At 43.4% G+C, this 21,069-nt stretch overlaps 1 protein-coding gene across 1 annotated transcript in view; it reads left to right on the top strand.

Moving 5' to 3' along the window:
* LOC126106836 (uncharacterized) overlaps positions 1-17,898 on the top strand; it is a 68,631-nt gene extending 50,733 nt beyond the window's left edge. Inside the window, exons 5-6 of the mRNA XM_049913234.1 lie at positions 5,953-6,106; positions 17,633-17,898. Of these exons, the coding sequence (XP_049769191.1) occupies positions 5,953-6,106; positions 17,633-17,727 (249 nt within the window). The 3' untranslated portion in view covers positions 17,728-17,898. The remainder of the gene's footprint in view (positions 1-5,952; positions 6,107-17,632) is intronic.
* The last annotated feature ends 3,171 nt before the right edge of the window (positions 17,899-21,069 follow it).

The following is a 21,069-nucleotide window of genomic DNA, read 5'->3' as shown; positions in this document are numbered from 1 at the left end:
GAACTGTCCTATCAATTAATTGTCCTCACAACTAACCTAGACAGGGCCCTTTCCACATGTTGTGCAATCCGAGTGTCCCAAGATGAAGATTTAAAGGTTATGCTAATAATAATTACCTGCAGGCCTATCTATGTTAGAATGATGTTTAAAGAACTTTGTGGTTAATGAAATACTGGACGAATAATATAGGTCTGACCAAGTTGGAAGATAATGTTGAAATTGGTTTAGTAATGAAGTTTATTTAAATTGAGACAAAAATAACGGTAGTTAAATGAGCAGGAAATAAGACAAAAAGAGTGGTAAATCATATTTTGGAAATCTAGAATGCTTCATGCTCTCAATAATCAAAGTTTCACTACAGTGATCATAATAGTTTCAGGGTCCCCCCCCTTTTTTCTTTTCTATTCATTTGAATTCTGAAGTGTACTGAACTGATTAGACCAGCAAAGTTATAGTCAATATAAAACCTAAATTTATCAGTGTTTTACCCTTCTTAAAATTGACATTGTATGTGTGTTTCAAAAGTGCTATTTCTAGGGTAACCTATGCCCGATGTCATTCGGATCAATAGACAAAACGCAGTTTGTAGTAATCATTATAGTGTAATGTTGTGTATTTATAGCTTGTCCAAATTAGTACAGAAAGTGAAAATATTAGTTCAGTAGATTTTTCTGGTTCTAAAATTTACCATATAATGCAGTATTACTACGTGTTGTTATGCTTGCACGTACATCCACTTGTACAGGAAAAAACTCAGTTAATGCCTAATTAGGCTGGCGACCGTATTACTAACAATAGGTAGCATCTGCTGTGTATGTTTCTTGCCCGTCCTAACGTGTAGTTGCACTTTAGACATGCTTGACGTATCATTGTTATTACTGAGTGGGCGTAAGTCCGATTTTGCTTCCATTCAGGTACACGCGGTCAACATATTTACTAAAATCCTTTCTTATAAGGTGAAACCCGTCAACTTACCATAGTACAGGCTTTAAAGAGTTAACGTACGCCCTAGCGTAAGCGTTACAACCTATACATTATAACCCCTCTTTATTCAATACATTATCTGTCTACTTGTCACAGAATATTCTTCCGTAGCACCAGAGACAGCGACTGGAAACGTTCGGTTTAAATGGCTCTAAGCACTGTGGGACTTAACATCTGGGGTCATCAGCCCCCTAGACTCAGAACTACTTAAACCTAACTAACCTGAGGACATCACACACATCCTGCCCGAGGCAGGATTCGAACTTGCGACCGTAGCAGCAGTGCGGTTCCGGACTGAAGCGCCTAGAACCGCTCGGCCACGGCGGCCGGCAGAAATGTTTGAAACGTGTTGCTATAAAGGTGGTAACTTCCTACAATTAGGAATAAATCCACAATGATGATCACTGTTATTGCAGTTATTGCTGGAATCATTTGTAAGCTTGACAACAGTCTTTCCTTGCCACTAACTTGCTCCTATTTTTAGCTCCAGTGCAGCAGTTGCTTTGTCGAGATCTTTTCGTACGATGTTGCAGAGGATGTGTTACTCCGAATTACAATGCAATGTTCCTTCGGACACGCATGCGTCTGAATGAACATTGCATCGTAATTCGGAACAAGACACACACTGCAGTAACGTATTTATCCGCCGACACCGTGCAAGTGACTTTCAAGTAAAATGTCTCCCCTGTACGGTAATATACGTAATGGATGTACGAGTACAGGTTGTAGACAAATGGTTGACTACATATGGATGTTTAAGTCTAGCTGACGGCACGGTAGCTCGGCGTGTTCGGTCAGAGGGCTGCGTGCTTTCTGTAATGAAAAAACTGAATCAAAGAATCAACGATCAATTTGAACGGATGTCTTTTGACGTCCGCCCAGACCAAACTCAACGAACTATATCGAACAAAATGAAAATAAGTAAAAAAAAATTCCATGAGTCGTGGTTGGATAGCTAGATGGTAAGGCAACCGCTCGTGATAAGCGGGAAATCCGGGTTCGAGTCCCAGTCCGGCACAAATTTTGATTGTCGTCATTCGATAGTACAACTGACTGATGTCCATATTCGCGACTGCAAATACATTTCATGTAGATCCTTTCGTGTCCGTGGTTCGTTTCAATATTCGGGATGACGGCGCATTATATGCACAGTTGTGGAATGAATGACACAGTCTAACGGAAAATATACACATGGCCAAAATGGAATGCTGGCTGTAGTCGGAGATATGAACGAAAACACTTGTTATTTTTGCTGTCTTCAATCCGCAGAGAAGATTTCTTTCAGTCCAATGTAGTGTGCCACAAAGCTTCTTTCTTGATTCAGTACCTCTTAATTAGTTACCCCATCTACCCAGCCAGTCTTCAAAATTTAGCAGCAACACTACAATTCAACAGCTTGTATTCTCTTCTCGTCTGCACAAGTTTATTGTCCACTTTCTGCTTCCATACAAGGCTTCACTCCAGACCGACACTTGTAGAAAAGATATCCCCACACTTAAATTTATATTTGATCTTAACATGTATCTCTTTAAGCATTTCTTGCGCTTGGCCTCTTTAGCTTATATACTTCTGCTGACGTCAGTTACTTTAAAAAAAATTGTTAAGTTCCTATGGGACCACACTGCTGAGGTCATCGGTCTCTAGGCTTACACACTACTTAATCTAACTTAAACTAACTTGCTTGCGCTAAGGACAACGCTCACACCCATGCCCGAGGGAGGACTCGAACCTCCAACGGCGGCCACGGGGGGGGGGGGGGGGGGGGGGGGGGAGCAGCGCGAACCGTGTGACGAAATCCTAACAAAGAAAATAGCTACGACAATTACTGAGGATGAGGGCCGCATAAATAATTCCCCCTACTCTTTATTCGAAATGTTCTAGTTGCAGTCGATACATCAAGCATATTAATCGCAGCCAAGCTTTCGATCCAAATCACATTTACAGGAATGCAAATAAAATCCATTTGCCAATACACGTGGTAATTCAGATCCCAGTATTAACGCCACCGCGTTTTAGAAGTGCGAGCATTCCCATTGCTAGTTAGCTTAAGAAACACTTCGACTAATGAACGTTTTCTGACTGTGCCGAGTCTAATGGAGAATTCGAAACGTTGTAGAATACGTTTGGCAGCTATGTCGCCGTTTATTTCCAGGGGTGGTTCAGAATTATCCTACTAAATTTACTCGCTAATAACAGTATTTTATTAATTCGATAAACATCCCGAATGATTGTCATATAAGCGGTGACATAAAGGTAGGAAATTCTTGTTTTTGAGCCCAGAAAGCTCTATGGAACAGAAGCTGCAGATCATTTTTGCCATTTTCATTGCGAAATTGCCGGCTTATTCATGTCTGGGGTAATAATAGAGGGCTGTTTGTCCGGGTTGTCTGCTAGCGTAGCGAAAGGTGTTTGCTACTGCAAGGGAGGTCTGGTTTGTTTTCGGTTCTAATCTCGATGGAGGCAGATTGACTATCAGTAAAGCAATTTTAAGAAATTCTCGCGGCCACAATACGTTTTATTACTACCTTTATTCTGTACCTGTGTCCTGTGGATGTCAATATGAAACTCTTGTAGAATTTCATACTTGTTACTACCTACTTTTTCCGCTTCCGTCAATAATTGAATTGACTTAAGTGTGGCACTGAATGCGCATAATATATTGCTAATTCGTAACTATCTGGGGTACTTTGTCTTACTAAAACAGTTACGTTATCTCGATAAGCTAAAATTAAAAAAAAAATGGCTCTGAGCACTATGGGACTCAACTGCTGTGGTCGTAAGTCCCCTAGAACTTAGAACTACTTAAACCTAACTAACCTAAGGACATCACACACATCCATGCCCGAGGCAGGATTCGAACCTGCGACCGTAGCGGTCGTGCGGTTCCAGACTGTAGCGTCTTTAACCGCTCGGCCACTCCGACCGGATAGCTAAAATTCATTTTTATTAGTACAGTTCATATTAATTAGCGTTTCTTCTTTCATTTATATCCTATATTTAAGTGTCGTGTTTAACGCACTAATCAGCATTAATATAGTCTTACACATGATTAAAAACAGTCTGAAAAAGTTCGGCTAGTTTTCCAATTTCACGCCTGTGCATATTATGTTGGTAGCACTTCGTCGCCTCGCCTGTTATGCTGTGTAGCAGACTTTAAAGCTGTGCAGATCAGCATGACGAAAAGGCGAGGGGTCTCGCTCGTTTTGTCCACGACTGTACATCATACTGGAGCTGAATGATGTTCATTCACTGTTTAAGTGGGATGCCAGCAATTTGCTTATCTACCCACTACTCTCCTAGCCTTCTTGATTGATTTATTAACTTCAGTATCCTAAAACATAATTATTTTTTCCTTCCGTACACATTTCGTTAACTCATACCTAAATGTCCGTTATTCCTGACATCACCACGACCCTATATTCCAAAAAACAATGTTTCAATTGGACCTCCAAATGATAATGAGCCTGCAGTGACTGGAAAACTACTTAATGGAACAAAAAATCGTATTAAATTTAAAAAAAAGGAACTTGCTGCATATAGTATCCACATACGTAGATCGTCAGTTTAAATGACGCTCGTAGTTCGTCATCCACTACGGATGTTGTTGTTGTAGTCTTCAGTTCATAGACTGGTTTGATGTAGCTCTCCATGCTACTCTATCCTGTGCAAGCCATTTCATCTCCGAGTAACTACTGCAACCTACATCCTTCTGACTCTGCTTAGTGTATTCACCTCTTCGTCTCCCTCTACGATTTTTATCCTCCACGCTTCAATAATAAATTGGTGATCCCTTGATGCCTTAGAACTTGTCCCACCAATCGATCCCTTCTTTTAGTCACTACGGATCATCATCATCATCATCATCATCATTTAAGACTGATTATGCCTTTCAGCGTTCAGTCTGGAGCATAGCCCCCCTTATACAGTTCCTCCATGATCCCCTATTCAGTGCTAACATTGGTGCCTCTTCTGTTGTTAAACCTATTACTTCAAAATCATTCTTAACCGAATCCAGGTACCTTCTCCTCGGTCTGCCCCGACTCCTCCTACTCTCTACTGCTGAATCCATGAGTCTCTTGGGTAACCTTGCTTCTCCCATGCGTGTAACATGACCCCACCATCTAAGCCTGTTCGCCCTGACTGCTGCAACTATAGAGTTCATTCCCAGTTTTTCTTTGATTTCCTGATTGTGGACACCCTCCTGCCATTGTTCCCATCTACTAGTACCTGCAATCATCCTAGCTACTTTCATATCCGTAACCTCAACCTTGTTGATAAGGTAGCCTGAATCCACCCAGCTTTCGCTCCCATACAACAAAGTTGGTCGAAAGATTGAACGGTGCACAGATAACTTAGTCCTGGTACTGACTTCCTTCTTGCAGAAGAGAGTAGATCGTAGCTGAGCGCTCACTGCATTAGCTTTGCTACACCTCGCTTCCAGTTCTTTCACTATGTTGCCATCCTGTGAGAATATGCATCCTAAGTACTTGAAGCCGTCCACCTGTTCTAACTTTGTTCCTCCTATTTGGCACTCAATCCGTTTATATTTCTTTCCCACTGACATTACTTTCGTTTTGGAGATGCTAATCTTCATACCATAGTCCTTACATTTCTGATCTAGCTCTGAAATATTACTTTGCAAACTTTCAATCGAATCTGCCATCACAACTAAGTCATCTGCATATGCAAGACTGCTTATTTTGTGTTCACATATCTTAATCTCACCCAGCCAGTCTATTGTTTTCAACATATGATCCATAAATAATATGAACAACAGTGGAGACAGGTTGCAGCCTTGTCTTACCCCTGATACGGATATAAGGAATAAAATGATTTGTACCAAAAAATGTCTTCTCTTTGTAGTTTCTGTAAAAGCAGTGATTATAACCCTCGTAACAACCACTGTTTGAGCGGCGAGCATTGCTCGAGCTGCACCAGTGAAGTGGACGCTGCTCTGTCTCTCCGCAGGACTCCGCGCGCCACGTGCTCATCTGGCTGTTTGGCTTCTTCGGCACCACGTGTAGCCGCACGCTGCTGCAGATCGTCATAGTCGGCGCCTTCTTCTACGTCGACTTCGTCATTACAGGCTTCATCCTGCTCTCCGTAGCGGTCGTCCTATCAGGTGCGTTCGCTCTCTTATTACCCTTACAGACTTTACCGTAGGTGTAAGAAAAAGTGATAAAGTAAACATTAAGTTCTGCGTTAAGCTCGGGAAAAGCCCTAGAGAAACGTAAACGATGATTAAGGGGCTCCGGAACGCCCTATACTTGCAATGTTAAAATAACGCTTATAAATTACATCTTTCCTCACAAAGTATTTGAGGTAGGAAGTTGAACTTTTTACAGATTATTTATTGGAATATGGGCTACAACTTAACACAGGGATTTTACAAAATTTTAGTTCAGTTATTAAAGATGATTTTTTTTTCAATTATAATGAAAATTCACAACATTTTTTTGCAATGTTTTATTTATATATTCAAAAATATACAGTTTCTTGGAAAAAGGCTGTGTTAAATTATGCAGAAGGTACTGTGTAACATTTACTGAAAGTTTGAAACAAATATGTTTGGAAGATCCTTAGAAAACATGTAATTAGTATGAGAAAATAAAAGTTTTGGGAATCGAGCGACAAAGATTGGATTAACTTTTTAGTGCATTCCAGGTCCATAGGATGGATTATCTTCATCCTCTGCAAACTCCTCCTCCAGCTTCCTCTTGTTCCTCCTCCTGTTTACTCTTGCTTGTATTTCTAGACTCTTTACAGCCCTGTCTGCATCCCGAAGGCGTTCCTTGTCTAAAGCAAGCATCGCTCGTACCATGTTAAAACCTATCTTCATTCCCATATTTCTAAATACCTTGCACCTTACAATGTTGCCATCATTGAAAGTCGCAACAGCATCATACACACCAAAGTGAAGTGTTTCTATTCCAACAAATACAGTCTTGGGGATTCTCGACCATATAACACTAATTACACTTTCATTGGGGTTTTCAGTTTTTCCGTGAATACACTTTTTCAACAGTTCAGGTGCTGCTAAGTCTCTGAAAATAGGTTTAGCCACAACACATACTTTATCTCACATCACTAAAATGTACCTGATGAACATGGACGTTAATAACGACACCATTTGACAGCAGTTTAACAGCGCCACAGTGGGTCACGCCCATGTAGAACACATTTCAAAAAAAAAATTTAAAAATAGTTGTAGTCTTCGGAATTGAATAAATTAGATATCTATTAAAAGGTAATAGTCTGCAGATTCAGAAAACGCAAAAAAGTAAAAATTGAACTTTTCATCATTTTAGCCTTTCCGGAGCCCCTTAAGCAAGCATATGCAGGCGAGGCACTTTCAAGAAAACTCGTGGTTTCGTGTGGCACGAAAGCTTTCGTGAAGACAGAGATTTATTGCAAGATGATCCCAGAGCTGGTCGCCGATCTTACGCCGTGCTACGCAACAGCAAGTGGTACACCAGTTCTCATGGATGCACTTGGTAGCCCGCATTGATACACCAGCAAATCTAGCAATTACAGTGTGGACACCGGCGCGGCCATGCCATTCTGTTTCATCTCCGTGTCTGTATATCTTACTGTGTTGGTCCCATAGAAGGGATCAGCACTTATACGCTGGTGCTATGGTGATGGTGGTGATATGACCGTCAGGTACCATTTCTACACCATCGACATCTGTTATTATGCCGTCAGTGTTGCACCATTCGTTGTAGGCACTCTGAGCAGTTTGTGCTGGTACACTAACAAATATGGCAACTTCATCCACAGTGAGACTTTGGCACATCCATGCCATTCTGTTGCATCTCTACATGTTACTGCGCTCATCCCATAGAAGGGATTAGCACATACACACTGGTGCTGTGGTGATGGTGGCTGATATGACCTTCTGGTACCAGATCTACACCATCCACATTTGTTCTTAAGCCATGTTGCATAGCAGTGAGTGTTGCACCATTCGTTGTAGACACTCTGGGCAGTCTGTGTTTGTACACCAACAAATATGGCAGCTTCATTCACAGTGAGACTTTGGCACATCCATGCCATTCTGTTGTATCACTACATCTACACATGTTACTGCGCTCATCCCATAGAAGGGATTAGCACATACACACTGGTGCTGTGGTAATGGTGGCTGATATGACCTTCTGGTACCAGATCTACACCATCCACATTTGTTCTTAAGCCATGTTGCATGGCAGTGAGTGTTGCACCATTCGTTGTAGAAACTCTGGGCAGTCTGCATTTCAACACCAACAAACATGGCAGCTTCATTCACAGTGAGACTTTGGCACATCCATGCCATTCTGTTGCATCTCTACATGTTACTGCGCTCATCCCATAGAAGGGATTAGCACATATACACTGGCGCCGTGGTGATGGTGGTAATATGACCTTCTGGTACCAGATCTACACCATCCACATTTGTTCTTAAGCCATGTTGCATGGCAGTGAGTGTTGCACCATTCGTTGTAGACACTCTGGGCAGTCTGTGTTTGTACACCAACAAATATGGCAGCTTCATTCACAGTGAGGACTTTGGCACACCCATGCCATTCTGTTGTATCACTACATCTACACATGTTACTGCGCTCATCCCATAGAAGGGATTAGCACATACACACTGGTGCTCTGGTGATGGTGGCTGATATGACCTTCTGGTACCAGATCTACACCATCCACATTTGTTCTTAAGCCATGTTGCATGGCAGTGAGTGTTGCACCATCCGTTGTAGACACTCTGGGCAGTCTGTGTTTGTACACCAACAAATATGGCAGCTTCATTCACAGTGAGACTTTGGCACATCTATGCCATTCTCTTTGGCACATCCCTGCCATTCTGTTGTATCACTACATCTACACATGTTACTGCGCTCATCCCATAGAAGGGATTAGCACATACACACTGGTGCTGTGGTGATGGTGGCTGATATGACCTTCTGGTACCAGATCTACACCATCCACATTTGTTCTTAAGCCATGTTGCATGGCAGTGAGTGTTGCACCATCCGTTGTAGACACTCTGCGCAGTCTGTGTTTGTACACCAACAAATATGGCAGCTTCATTCACAGTGAGACTTTGGCACATCCATGCCATTCTGTTGTATCACTACATCTACACATGTTACTGCGCTCATCCCATAGAAGGGATTAGCACATACACACTGGTGCTGTGGTAATGGTGGCTGATATGACCTTCTGGTACCAGATCTACACCATCCACATTTGTTCTTAAGCCATGTTGCATGGCAGTGAGTGTTGCACCATTCGTTGTAGAAACTCTGGGCAGTCTGCATTTCAACACCAACAAACATGTGCAGCTTCATTCACAGTGAGACTTTGGCACATCCATGCCATTCTGTTGCATCTCTACATGTTACTGCGCTCATCCCATAGAAGGGATTAGCACATATACACTGGCGCCGTGGTGATGGTGGTAATATGACCTTCTGGTACCAGATCTACACCATCCACATTTGTTCTTAAGCCATGTTGCATGGCAGTGAGTGTTGCACCATTCGTTGTAGACACTCTGGGCAGTCTGTGTTTGTACACCAACAAATATGGCAGCTTCATTCACAGTGAGGACTTTGGCACACCCATGCCATTCTGTTGTATCACTACATCTACACATGTTACTGCGCTCATCCCATAGAAGGGATTAGCACATACACACTGGTGCTCTGGTGATGGTGGCTGATATGACCTTCTGGTACCAGATCTACACCATCCACATTTGTTCTTAAGCCATGTTGCATGGCAGTGAGTGTTGCACCATCCGTTGTAGACACTCTGGGCAGTCTGTGTTTGTACACCAACAAATATGGCAGCTTCATTCACAGTGAGACTTTGGCACATCTATGCCATTCTCTTTGGCACATCCCTGCCATTCTGTTGTATCACTACATCTACACATGTTACTGCGCTCATCCCATAGAAGGGATTAGCACATACACACTGGTGCTGTGGTGATGGTGGCTGATATGACCTTCTGGTACCAGATCTACACCATCCACATTTGTTCTTAAGCCATGTTGCATGGCAGTGAGTGTTGCACCATCCGTTGTAGACACTCTGCGCAGTCTGTGTTTGTACACCAACAAATATGGCAGCTTCATTCACAGTGAGACTTTGGCACATCCATGCCATTCTGTTGTATCACTACATCTACACATGTTACTGCGCTCATCCCATAGAAGGGATTAGCACATACACACTGGTGCTGTGGTAATGGTGGCTGATATGACCTTCTGGTACCAGATCTACACCATCCACATTTGTTCTTAAGCCATGTTGCATGGCAGTGAGTGTTGCACCATTCGTTGTAGAAACTCTGGGCAGTCTGCATTTCAACACCAACAAACATGGCAGCTTCATTCACAGTGAGACTTTGGCACATCCATGCCATTCTGTTGCATCTCTACATGTTACTGCGCTCATCCCATAGAAGGGATTAGCACATATACACTGGCGCCGTGGTGATGGTGGTAATATGACCTTCTGGTACCAGATCTACACCATCCACATTTGTTCTTAAGCCATGTTGCATGGCAGTGAGTGTTGCACCATTCGTTGTAGACACTCTGGGCAGTCTGTGTTTGTACACCAACAAATATGGCAGCTTCATTCACAGTGAGGACTTTGGCACACCCATGCCATTCTGTTGTATCACTACATCTACACATGTTACTGCGCTCATCCCATAGAAGGGATTAGCACATACACACTGGTGCTCTGGTGATGGTGGCTGATATGACCTTCTGGTACCAGATCTACACCATCCACATTTGTTCTTAAGCCATGTTGCATGGCAGTGAGTGTTGCACCATCCGTTGTAGACACTCTGGGCAGTCTGTGTTTGTACACCAACAAATATGGCAGCTTCATTCACAGTGAGGACTTTGGCACATCCATGCCATTCTGTTGTATCACTACATCTACACATGTTACTGCGCTCATCCCATAGAAGGGATTAGCACATACACACTGGTGCTGTGGTGATGGTGGCTGATATGACCTTCTGGTACCAGATCTACACCATCCACATTTGTTCTTAAGCCATGTTGCATAGCAGTGAGTGTTGCACCATTCGTTGTAGACACTCTGGGCAGTCTGTGTTTGTACACCAACAAATATGGCAGCTTCATTCACAGTGAGACTTTGGCACATCCATGCCATTCTGTTGCATCTCTACATGTTACTGCGCTCATCCCATAGGAGGGATTAGCACACACACACTGGTGCCGTGGTGATGGTGGTAATATGACCTTCTGGTACCAGATCTACACCATCCACATCTATTCTTATGTCATGTTACATGGCAGTGAGTACTGCAGCATTCATTGCAGACACTCTGGGCAGTCTGCGTTTCAACACCAACAAATATGGCAGCTTCATTCACAGTGAGACTTTGGCACATCCCTGCCATTCTGTTGTATCACTACATCTACACATGTTACTGCGCTCATCCCATAGAAGGGATTAGCACATACACACTGGTGCTGTGGTGATGGTGGCTGATATGACCTTCTGGTACCAGATCTACACCATCCACATTTGTTCTTAAGCCATGTTGCATGGCAGTGAGTGTTGCACCATTCGTTGTAGAAACTCTGGGCAGTCTGCATTTCAACACCAACAAATATGGCAGCTTCATTCACAGTGAGACTTTGGCACATCCATGCCATTCTGTTGCATCTCTACATGTTACTGCGCTCATCCCATAGAAGGGATTAGCACATATACACTGGCGCCGTGGTGATGGTGGTAATATGACCTTCTGGTACCAGATCTACACCATCCACATTTGTTCTTAAGCCATGTTGCATGGCAGTGAGTGTTGCACCATTCGTTGTAGACACTCTGGGCAGTCTGTGTTTGTACACCAACAAATATGGCAGCTTCATTCACAGTGAGACTTTGGCACATCCATGCCATTCTGTTGTATCACTACATCTACACATGTTACTGCGCTCATCCCATAGAAGGGATTAGCACATACACACTGGTGCTGTGGTGATGGTGGCTGATATGACCTTCTGGAACCAGATCTACACCATCCACATTTGCTCTTAAGCCATGTTGCATGGCAGTGAGTGTTGCACCATTCGTTGTAGACACTCTGGGCAGTCTGTGTTTGTACACCAACAAATATGACAGCTTCATTCACAGTGAGACTTTGGCACATCCATGCCATTCAGTTGTATCACTACATCTACACATGTTACTGCGCTCATCCCATAGAAGGGATTAGCACATACACACTGGTGCTGTGGTGATGGTGGCTGATATGACCTTCTGGTACCAGATCTACACCATCCACATTTATTCTTAAGCCATGTTGCATGGCAGTGAGTGTTGCACCATTCATTGTAGACACTCTGGGCAGTCTGTGTTTGTACACCAACAAATATGGCAGCTTCATTCACAGTGAGACTTTGGCACATCCATGCCATTCAGTTGTATCACTACATCTACACAAGTTACTGCGCTCATCCCATAGAAGGGATTAGCACATACACACTGTTGCTGTGGCGATGGTGGCTGATATGACCTTCTGGTACCAGATCTACACCATCCACATTTATTCTTAAGCCATGTTGCATGGCAGTGAGTGTTGCACCATCCGTTGTAGACACTCTGCGCAGTCTGTGTTTGTACACCAACAAATATGGCAGCTTCATTCACAGTGAGGACTTTGGCACATCCATGCCATTCTGTTGTATCACTACATCTACACATGTTACTGCGCTCATCCCATAGAAGGGATTAGCACATACACACTGGTGCTGTGGTGATGGTGGCTGATATGACCTTCTGGTACCAGATCTACACCATCCACATTTGTTCCTAAGCCATGTTGCATGGCAGTGAGTGTTGCACCATTCGTTGTAGACACTCTGGGCAGTCTGTGTTTGTACACCAACAAATATGGCAGCTTCATTCACAGTGAGGACTTTGGCACATCCATGCCACTTTGTTACATCTCCACAGTTTACTGTACTTATCAGAAAGAAGCGATTGGCACATACACATTGCTGCTGTGATGGTTGTGGTTGAAATAGTAGTGAGTGTTGGACCATTCGTTGTAGGCACACTGGGCAGTCCATGTTGGTACAATAAAAATTTGGCAGCTTCACTCATGGGGAGGACTTCAGCACATCCATATCAGCCTGTTTCTTCTCCACATCTCCACATCTTACTGCACTGGTCCCATAGAAGTGAATGGCACATACACACATGGTGGTGGTGGCTGATATGACCTTGTGGTACCAGTTATACACCAGCAGCATCTGTTCTTATGCTATGTTACATGGTAGTGAGTACTGCACCATTCATTCTAGATACGCTGGACAGTCCATGTTGGTACACTAACAAATATGGTGGCTTCATTCACGGTGAGGACTTCAGCACATCCATGCCATTCTGTTATGTCTCCACATCTACACATTTTACTGTACTGATTCTGTACATGCGATTGGCATGTACACAACGCTTTGCTGCTGTGGGTGTAGATGATTATGTGACTGTCAGTAGGTATTCCTAGTTCTACACCAATTAGAGTGCTCCTTTAAGGGGGTGACTAATATTTTTTCATGTGAGCTCATAATTTCCGCAACATGTGTTATGACTTGTCAAAGCATACAAGGTGTGTGCCAAGTGAAGTTGTCTACGAAGGATAACCCAAGCATATAGTTTTAAAATTATTAAAATTCTATAATATCCTAAACTGATTCTATTGAGTTCATACTATGTTGTCCATTCCTGTACCTTTGCTAAGCCTCTCAGTACACTGTTATCTGTGAGATAGAGGCTTCGGTGGTCCATCAGGTGTAAACAGATGTGAACAGAACATGAGCAGTAAACAACAACGAAGTGTCTTGTGACTAATGCAAACATGTAATGGGGCCGTGTGGATGTGTGTCTACACAGTTACCTACTTGAGGTCATGTTTATATATGGAGAACACCTGTGGAGGTGTACAACCAAAACTGTCTACTCCTCTTCACACTGCACGTTGGTCATTCTGCAATAGCTTGGACATTTGTGTCGTGTTTTTCAATGGTTGCTGTGGTGATCGTGAAAGAAAACGCAACTGGTAGGATGCAAGGAACCATTTTAGGTGTTTACATTCAGTGCGTGGCATCCCAGAGAGTGGAGGGGGACAGCAGTAGCATGGCCATACGAATCCACTCACCGCCTCAGCTGAAAACTCTACCATTGTTTCGATGCGATCAAATAAAAATGATCCTTGCTTTCTGCAATGCCCCAGCACGACTACTACCATGCTATTGATGTCTGCATATGTGTCTTCTATATCTTGTAAGGTGCTGACACAGTTTGATCGCTAGGAATGTATTGCAATCCCACCGACACGAATGTCCACGATTTTTCTACTCCCTTCTCCAGCAAAATGGAGTCTACGGATTGTTGCTTTCCATTATTTATTTCACCTGACAAGACTAGAGCATTCAGTCACTCTTTTGCAAGAAACCAGACGTAATAGAATTCAGTGTGAACAGAACATGAGCAGTAAACATCGACGAAGTGCCTTGGTCAAAAAAATAACAGCAAAGTCTTAAGAGTTAATAACAGGGGAGAGCTTCACGAGCATAACAAGGGGAAAATTATGAGGCCTGCAAGCAGCACCAGAGCACGACAACAGACTTACCTGAAATGACAGATACTTTAGGTTACGTAGAAGCTATGTTTTTGGTCGGTGGCGCCATGGGGACGGCAGCCACACTTGAGAAATAGCACTGTAAGCCGTAAAATATCATTCAGAGCGAGAGTAAGACAGACGTAAGCGAGAGAAGATATGGAAGGGGCACATGTATGTCATGAAGAGCTTATAGCAGGTCCAGGGCAACATTTACAACAGGCACCTCCCGCACTTTCTGAGAAACAGAGCATAACTAGGGCCCTTCAACATTACGCCAAGCCTCTCAGGTGGCGAACAGAATAATCGGATGCAGACGTTCCGAAGAGGGAGTGATGGCAGTTAGACCACAGAGGAGCAGAGAATAGACAGGGCAGGCAGGTCCTAGTGGAGGTGCAGAGGTAGCAGCATTGGCAGAAACAGGGGCGAGCAGCGGTATCTGCAGTAGAGATGGGGGATCCTCTCCTGAACTGATACATAGAGTTGAATCTTTCAAAGGAGTGAACAATCAGTGATTCAGAAAAAAAGAACGGTAGCTCCAAACATTTCCCATGGCAGAGAGAGAGAGAGAGAGAGAGAGAGAGAGACGGAGCCAGAGCATATCAGCGGCGCCTCTGCTGGTCAGAGCACAGTGCACGCCACACAACACAGCCAGCGCCGGCCTCTGCCCTGCTTCTACCTTGGCTGTCTGCATTGTGCAGTGCCCCATTGGATTTTGTGTTTCACATATGCCGTGTGGTCTCTGTGCGTCCTCTGCCGCGTGCAGTGTCTGGTGCAGCTTAACTTAGCATCGCACTCTGTCGGCGATCGTTTCAGTCACACGTCCTGCCCTCTGGGCAGTTTATGCGAGCAACAGGACAGAGAGCCTCCTAGCGGAGAATATAGGAACTACTTGCAACAACCTGCTCGCAAGAGAACAGACGATTTGTCTCAGAGTGGGTGACTGGTGGCTGTTCACCGCACCCCCCACTCTCGGAACTCGCCCGCTCAACACTCACCCCGTCTCTGCCGTCTTAGCTCACGCAGTAATACAGCTCGCGGCTCGACCTGCTCCACTCAGTGCTTCTGAATCGGAGTTCGTATCTACTGGATATTGTTCTTCGTAGTAATACCGCTATGTATATTACATTATTATGTTATGTATACATCATTTATTTTTATTTTATTTTTATTTGTTTAAACTGATCAGATTAGGTTCCTGACGACTCCTCTTACTATAGGATTTTTATTATGGACACTCGAATTTACGCTTTAATTACGAGCGAATCTATAAACGTATCGCAAAATGTGATACACCAATATTTTCCTTGTTTTATTCCGCGTAAGGCTATATGCAGCACTTTCGTCTTACAGTCAAATTTATATTTTTTTTCTTATTCTGGTACGGATTTTGCGTTTTTAGACGTCTTTGGAAGGAAACATTCACTTTAAAAATATATGGCTAGCGATGTATTTGTATGAGGTTAATGAAATTTTAATACATTATAGCCAAATATATTGTTAATGTAAATCTCAAGTTACAACATTTTCCGATCACCCAAAAAACCACGATAGTGCAAAATAAATCAATAATCAAAAACTTTGTCATATCGTGGAAATTTCAATAAACAATACAAAATTCTTACTCATTATCTGTGTTACTTCAAAATAGAATCAAATAAGATCAAAATACAGGTATAGTACTGGAATAAACCAAGTTTAAAGGGCAATGTGCCTTCCATTTATTTTCTATTGTAAATGAGTGGTGAGTCATGAAAACGAGCTAATTCATTTCAGGGAGTGAACAGTTCTGATCCGATCTCTGAAAAGAACAGTTTTGCCCATCTCTAATCTGCAGTAGTTTGGAACGGAAGATGGAGTTCTAGCCTGGGTATCTGAGGACTCATGCGTGTCCTGCCCTGGCTGCAGAAGCGATTAGCACTGACAGGTCCTTTAATTGGCCGAATGGTGCTAGTTACTCGCCGACTCCTTGCAAAGACTTGGTCTTTCGTGGATACGACTCATTTAGAGCAGATGCATACTAGGCTGAGGATAGCCCCTGAATAAAGTCAGAAATTATAAGACACTCAATGTTCGTCATTCAGGACTAATCCCAATCCTTAACTTTTGTAATAAGGGACTTATAACGACACAGTCAGGCCAAGACTCCGTCTCACTTGGGCCAGCCAACGCCCTGTAGCCAGTCGCTTAATCCAGAGAAATGCTCATATCTGGCACACGACAACAGTAAAGTCAAAATGAATCTCTGAGTAAGGCAAAGAAATAACGTTGATACAGAGGTTTTTACATGATCAGAACCAGAGTGTTTACTGTACCTGCTCCAGCTAGCATCGTCTACAAGAGGGTAGTGGTATTCAATTTTGTTGTGTGTATCATATTCCAGATGGTCTACCATGTGTTTCCTAAGGGGCGCCGTCTGTAGTAAGCTGGTGGTATTCAACTGTTTAGTATAACTTACGCGAGAAGTTACAGTGGGCGGCGGAATTCAGCTGTCTACTCTGTAAAGTACTATACCCTACTATGCAGTTGATCTGAGTCCTTGTGACGATTTTGTTTCCGCAAAGTAGAAAGATATCTTAAAAGGATGTCATTTTAGGCCTCTAGAGAACATACGAAAGAATGTGACCAACATGTAAAAGGACCTACCAGTTCAAGCCTTTCAGAGCAGTTACCAACAGTGTACAACTGCCGAAGCAAACTACTTTGAAGGGGACAATATTGATGTTTGAAAAAGAAAAAACTTTGATAGATAAGAAATTAGTACTTTTCTCACACTTATCGTATACCAGAGAATAGGTTGCATGCGTTCCTCAGGGCACTGCATACTGTTCGCTGATGGTATTCTGGTGTCTAGAATGCAGTGCTGCGTGCCAGAAAGTGAGCTGTGTGTGTTCCAGGATCCGATGCCAAAAGGGAGCTAGCAGTATTGGCATGTCTAGAGTGTGACAGATATCGGCATGTTGGTGGTGTGTGTTCCAGTGGGCGCAGCCTACAGCTTGCTGGTGGTGCTCAGCTACTACCGCCAGCTGGTGGGAACTGGAATCGCCAGGAGGATCTCCCAACAGGAGGACTGAGCATCACCCCGTATCCTCCTCCTGAGGACTGCGAGCACAGCTGGACGGCGATCCAGCAGGGTCCATTCTCCAGCACTGTCCCCTTGCCATGTCTCTCGTGCAAACACAGACATTTATCACTAACAAACTTTGTATATATTTTTTAATAAACATTATGTGACAACTCTGTCATTGTTGTGTTACTGTATAGCTGATTGACTATAACCAGCCACCAATAGAACTTGTAGTTAAAGTGATTGCTTAAACACTCTAAGCGTTTATAACGAATGTATAGTAACTACAGGTAACTTTGTATAAGGGAACAAGCCGGCCACTGTGGCCGAGCGGTTCTAGGCGCTCCAGTCCGGAACCGCTCTGCTGCTACGGTCGCAAGTTCGAATCCTGTCTCGGGCATGGATGTGTGTGATGTCCTTAGGTTAGTTAGGTTTAAGTACTTCTAAGTCTAGTGGACTGATGATCTCAGATGTTCCATAGTGCTCAGAACCATTTGAACCATATAAGGGAACAATAGGTATGGTACAGAACCTTGTTTTCCATGTTTTTATGAGCAAAAGTAATGTAAAAAATTGAATGAAGTCTACAAGAGGCGTCCAACAAGCAATGCGACACCTTTTTTTGTGAATGTGGGTTGATTTTATTCAGGACTGCAATACAACGTATTATTCCTCACCCTTTTGGCTACAAAACAATTTTTCAACATAATCTCCGTTCAATGCGACGGCTTCATGCCACCTTACTGAAATGGCCTGCATGTCCACATAATCCCACTCTACTGGTCAGAGCCAACTTCTTGCTGCATCGATAGCCTCCCCATCATTCCTGTGGAGCGCATCCTTCGTTGCATCAGACAGATGGAAGCCATAAGCTGCGTGATCCAGGCTGTAGGGTGGATTAGGAAGAACATCCAATAAAGTTTTGTGAGCTCCTCTAGTGTACACAGACCTGCATAAGGCCTTGCATTTTCCTGGAGAAGGAGAAGTTCATTTGCATTTTTGTGGCAACGAATTCCCTGAGGTCGTTTTTTCAAATACCTGAAAATAGCATACACTTCTGAGCACCCTTTGCTGTCTCTGCATCACGGGGTCCCGGGTCCAATTCCCAGCCGGGTAGTGGATTTTCTGTGCCTGGGGATTGGGTGTTTGCATTGTCCTCATCATATCATCCTCATCATCATCATTCGTGACAGTGGCTCGATTAAATTGTGTAAAAATTGGACTGTGTCAAAATATGGACTTTGTACGGATGCTGATGACCACACAGTTGAGCGCCCCACAAACCAATCATCATCTGAGCATCCCATCTGATGGACGAGTGTTGGTTGGTTGGTTGTTTTGGGGAAGGAGACCAGACAGCGAGGTCATCGGTCTCATCGGATTAGGGAAGGACGGTGAAGGAAGTCAGCCGTGCCCTTTGAAAGGACTCGTCCCAGCATTTACCCGGAGCGACTGAGGAAAATCACGGAAAACCTAAATCAGGATGGCCGGACGCGGGATTGTACCGTCGTCCTCCCGAATGCGAGTCCAGTGTCTAACCACTGCGCCACCTCGCTCGGTGATGGACGAGTGAGTCAGCAGAGAGATGCTGATGGCCACGCAGTTGAGCAGCCCATCTGATGGACGAGTGTCAGCACAGCGACGGCCAGTTGACCGGCGAGGTGTTTTACTGTGATCCGTCGACCCCATCGAATGGTAGTGTCTGCGCGTTCCAACATTGCAGAAGTCACAGCTATGTGTGGCTGGCTGTTACGCGGGAGATCTAAGTTTGCAGGACCTCGTTGCAATGATGACAGAGGTCTCGCTCAACGACTCACCATGCCTTTGTCCACTGCTAGGTCTCCGCACACATTCTGAAAATGCCTATGAATATCTGCGATGCTCTGCTTTCCCCCCAAAAGACTCTCAATGACAGATCTTTGCTCAAACGTACCTCCGTTACAGATCGTAAGGAGCGTGTCAGACTCTCCATTACATTGAAAGCAATATATCCAACTTAACGATATGCTTTGAACTGCATAAGCACTCGGATATCGATAGTAACAATCTGAGGGCTAAACATGGGAGCGCGATTCTAACCATTGTTGTGAGGCGAGGTCTGTCTGCGAGAGTGGAAGTAGTAGTTAGAGTTGGGCAACACGATTCTTTTTCCCGATTCGATTCCTACGATTCAATCTCACATTGCGAATCGATTCCTACGATTCGTTCACGATTCTTTCACGATTCATTCTAGTCTGCGATGGCACGATTCTTACGGAATGCAAAAAGTTCTACATCTCACTCACAGATGGCAGGACATGTCTAAAATTGCCAATGGGGTTAGAATCGAACTGTCTCATGATAAGATACGTCAGAAATAGTTTATTTATGAGTAAACATGCAAATGGCGTTACAAGTGTGATTCTCGATTTATACGTGTAATGCCTTAATTGTTGAAAGGTCACGTTTGATTTGATTGCATCTATTGTTTTATTTCAGTATGCCAGGAAAGAGGAGTCGATTTGTGCGGAAGGTGGTGCAAAATTACGTGGTATGCCAGTTTGGTTGTGTGGCTTGAACGTACCTAACTACACACGTCTGTTTTATAGTAACAAAATCTAGCAGTGAGGCAGACGTGGTTTGGCTCATATCATCCTAAGTTTTTCTGTGCTAAGATGTCTTTCCAAGTCCACATCATCCTTGTAATTCATAACGCAGCTGACAGCCCTCCCACACAGCAAATTTAGCTTAACTTTCATTTCTTCTAAATAGAAAGCATAGGTATTTTGCTTTTAATTTGTCTGAGAACTTGCGGCTGTCACTGCTATTTACGTGAGAAGACGACATACTTCTAAACAATAGGATTCAATCGTATACAGTGACATTACTTCACTAAAATTTAATATGAATCTGAACACCATAACATTCGAAAACTCGAACTTGAAATTATTAATTAAAAAGCTTTTGTTTAAAGACGGTATTACACGGCGGTCCGCCAAGAAAGGTATTGGTTAGAGAGCCTACATTCTCTCTATATAGGCTCTGCAATATTGGTTTAGTGCGACAGCCATTTAGTGGCGGCACTGTGGAACTAACAGAATTAGCAAATTAGCAGTGAAGTAATGTCGCTGTATGTGATTGTATCCTACACTGTAGAAGTATGTTGTCTTCTCACATAAATAGTAGTGGCAGAAGCAAGTTCTCAGACAAATTAAAAGCAAAATACCTATGCTTTGTATTTCGACGAAACAAAAGTTAAGCTAAATTTGCAGTGTGTGAGGGCTGACAGTTGCTTTATTGTGAAATATAAGGTGCTGTGGAATTGGAAAGAGCACAGAAAAACGTAGGATGATACGAATCCGCGATGTGC

The sequence above is a fragment of the Schistocerca cancellata genome, chromosome 10 (genome assembly GCF_023864275.1).
Source record: "Schistocerca cancellata isolate TAMUIC-IGC-003103 chromosome 10, iqSchCanc2.1, whole genome shotgun sequence".
Lineage (NCBI taxonomy): Eukaryota > Metazoa > Arthropoda > Insecta > Orthoptera > Acrididae > Schistocerca > Schistocerca cancellata.
The sequence above is the reverse complement of the archived record's forward strand: the minus strand, read 5'-3'. Positions and strand labels throughout refer to the sequence as shown.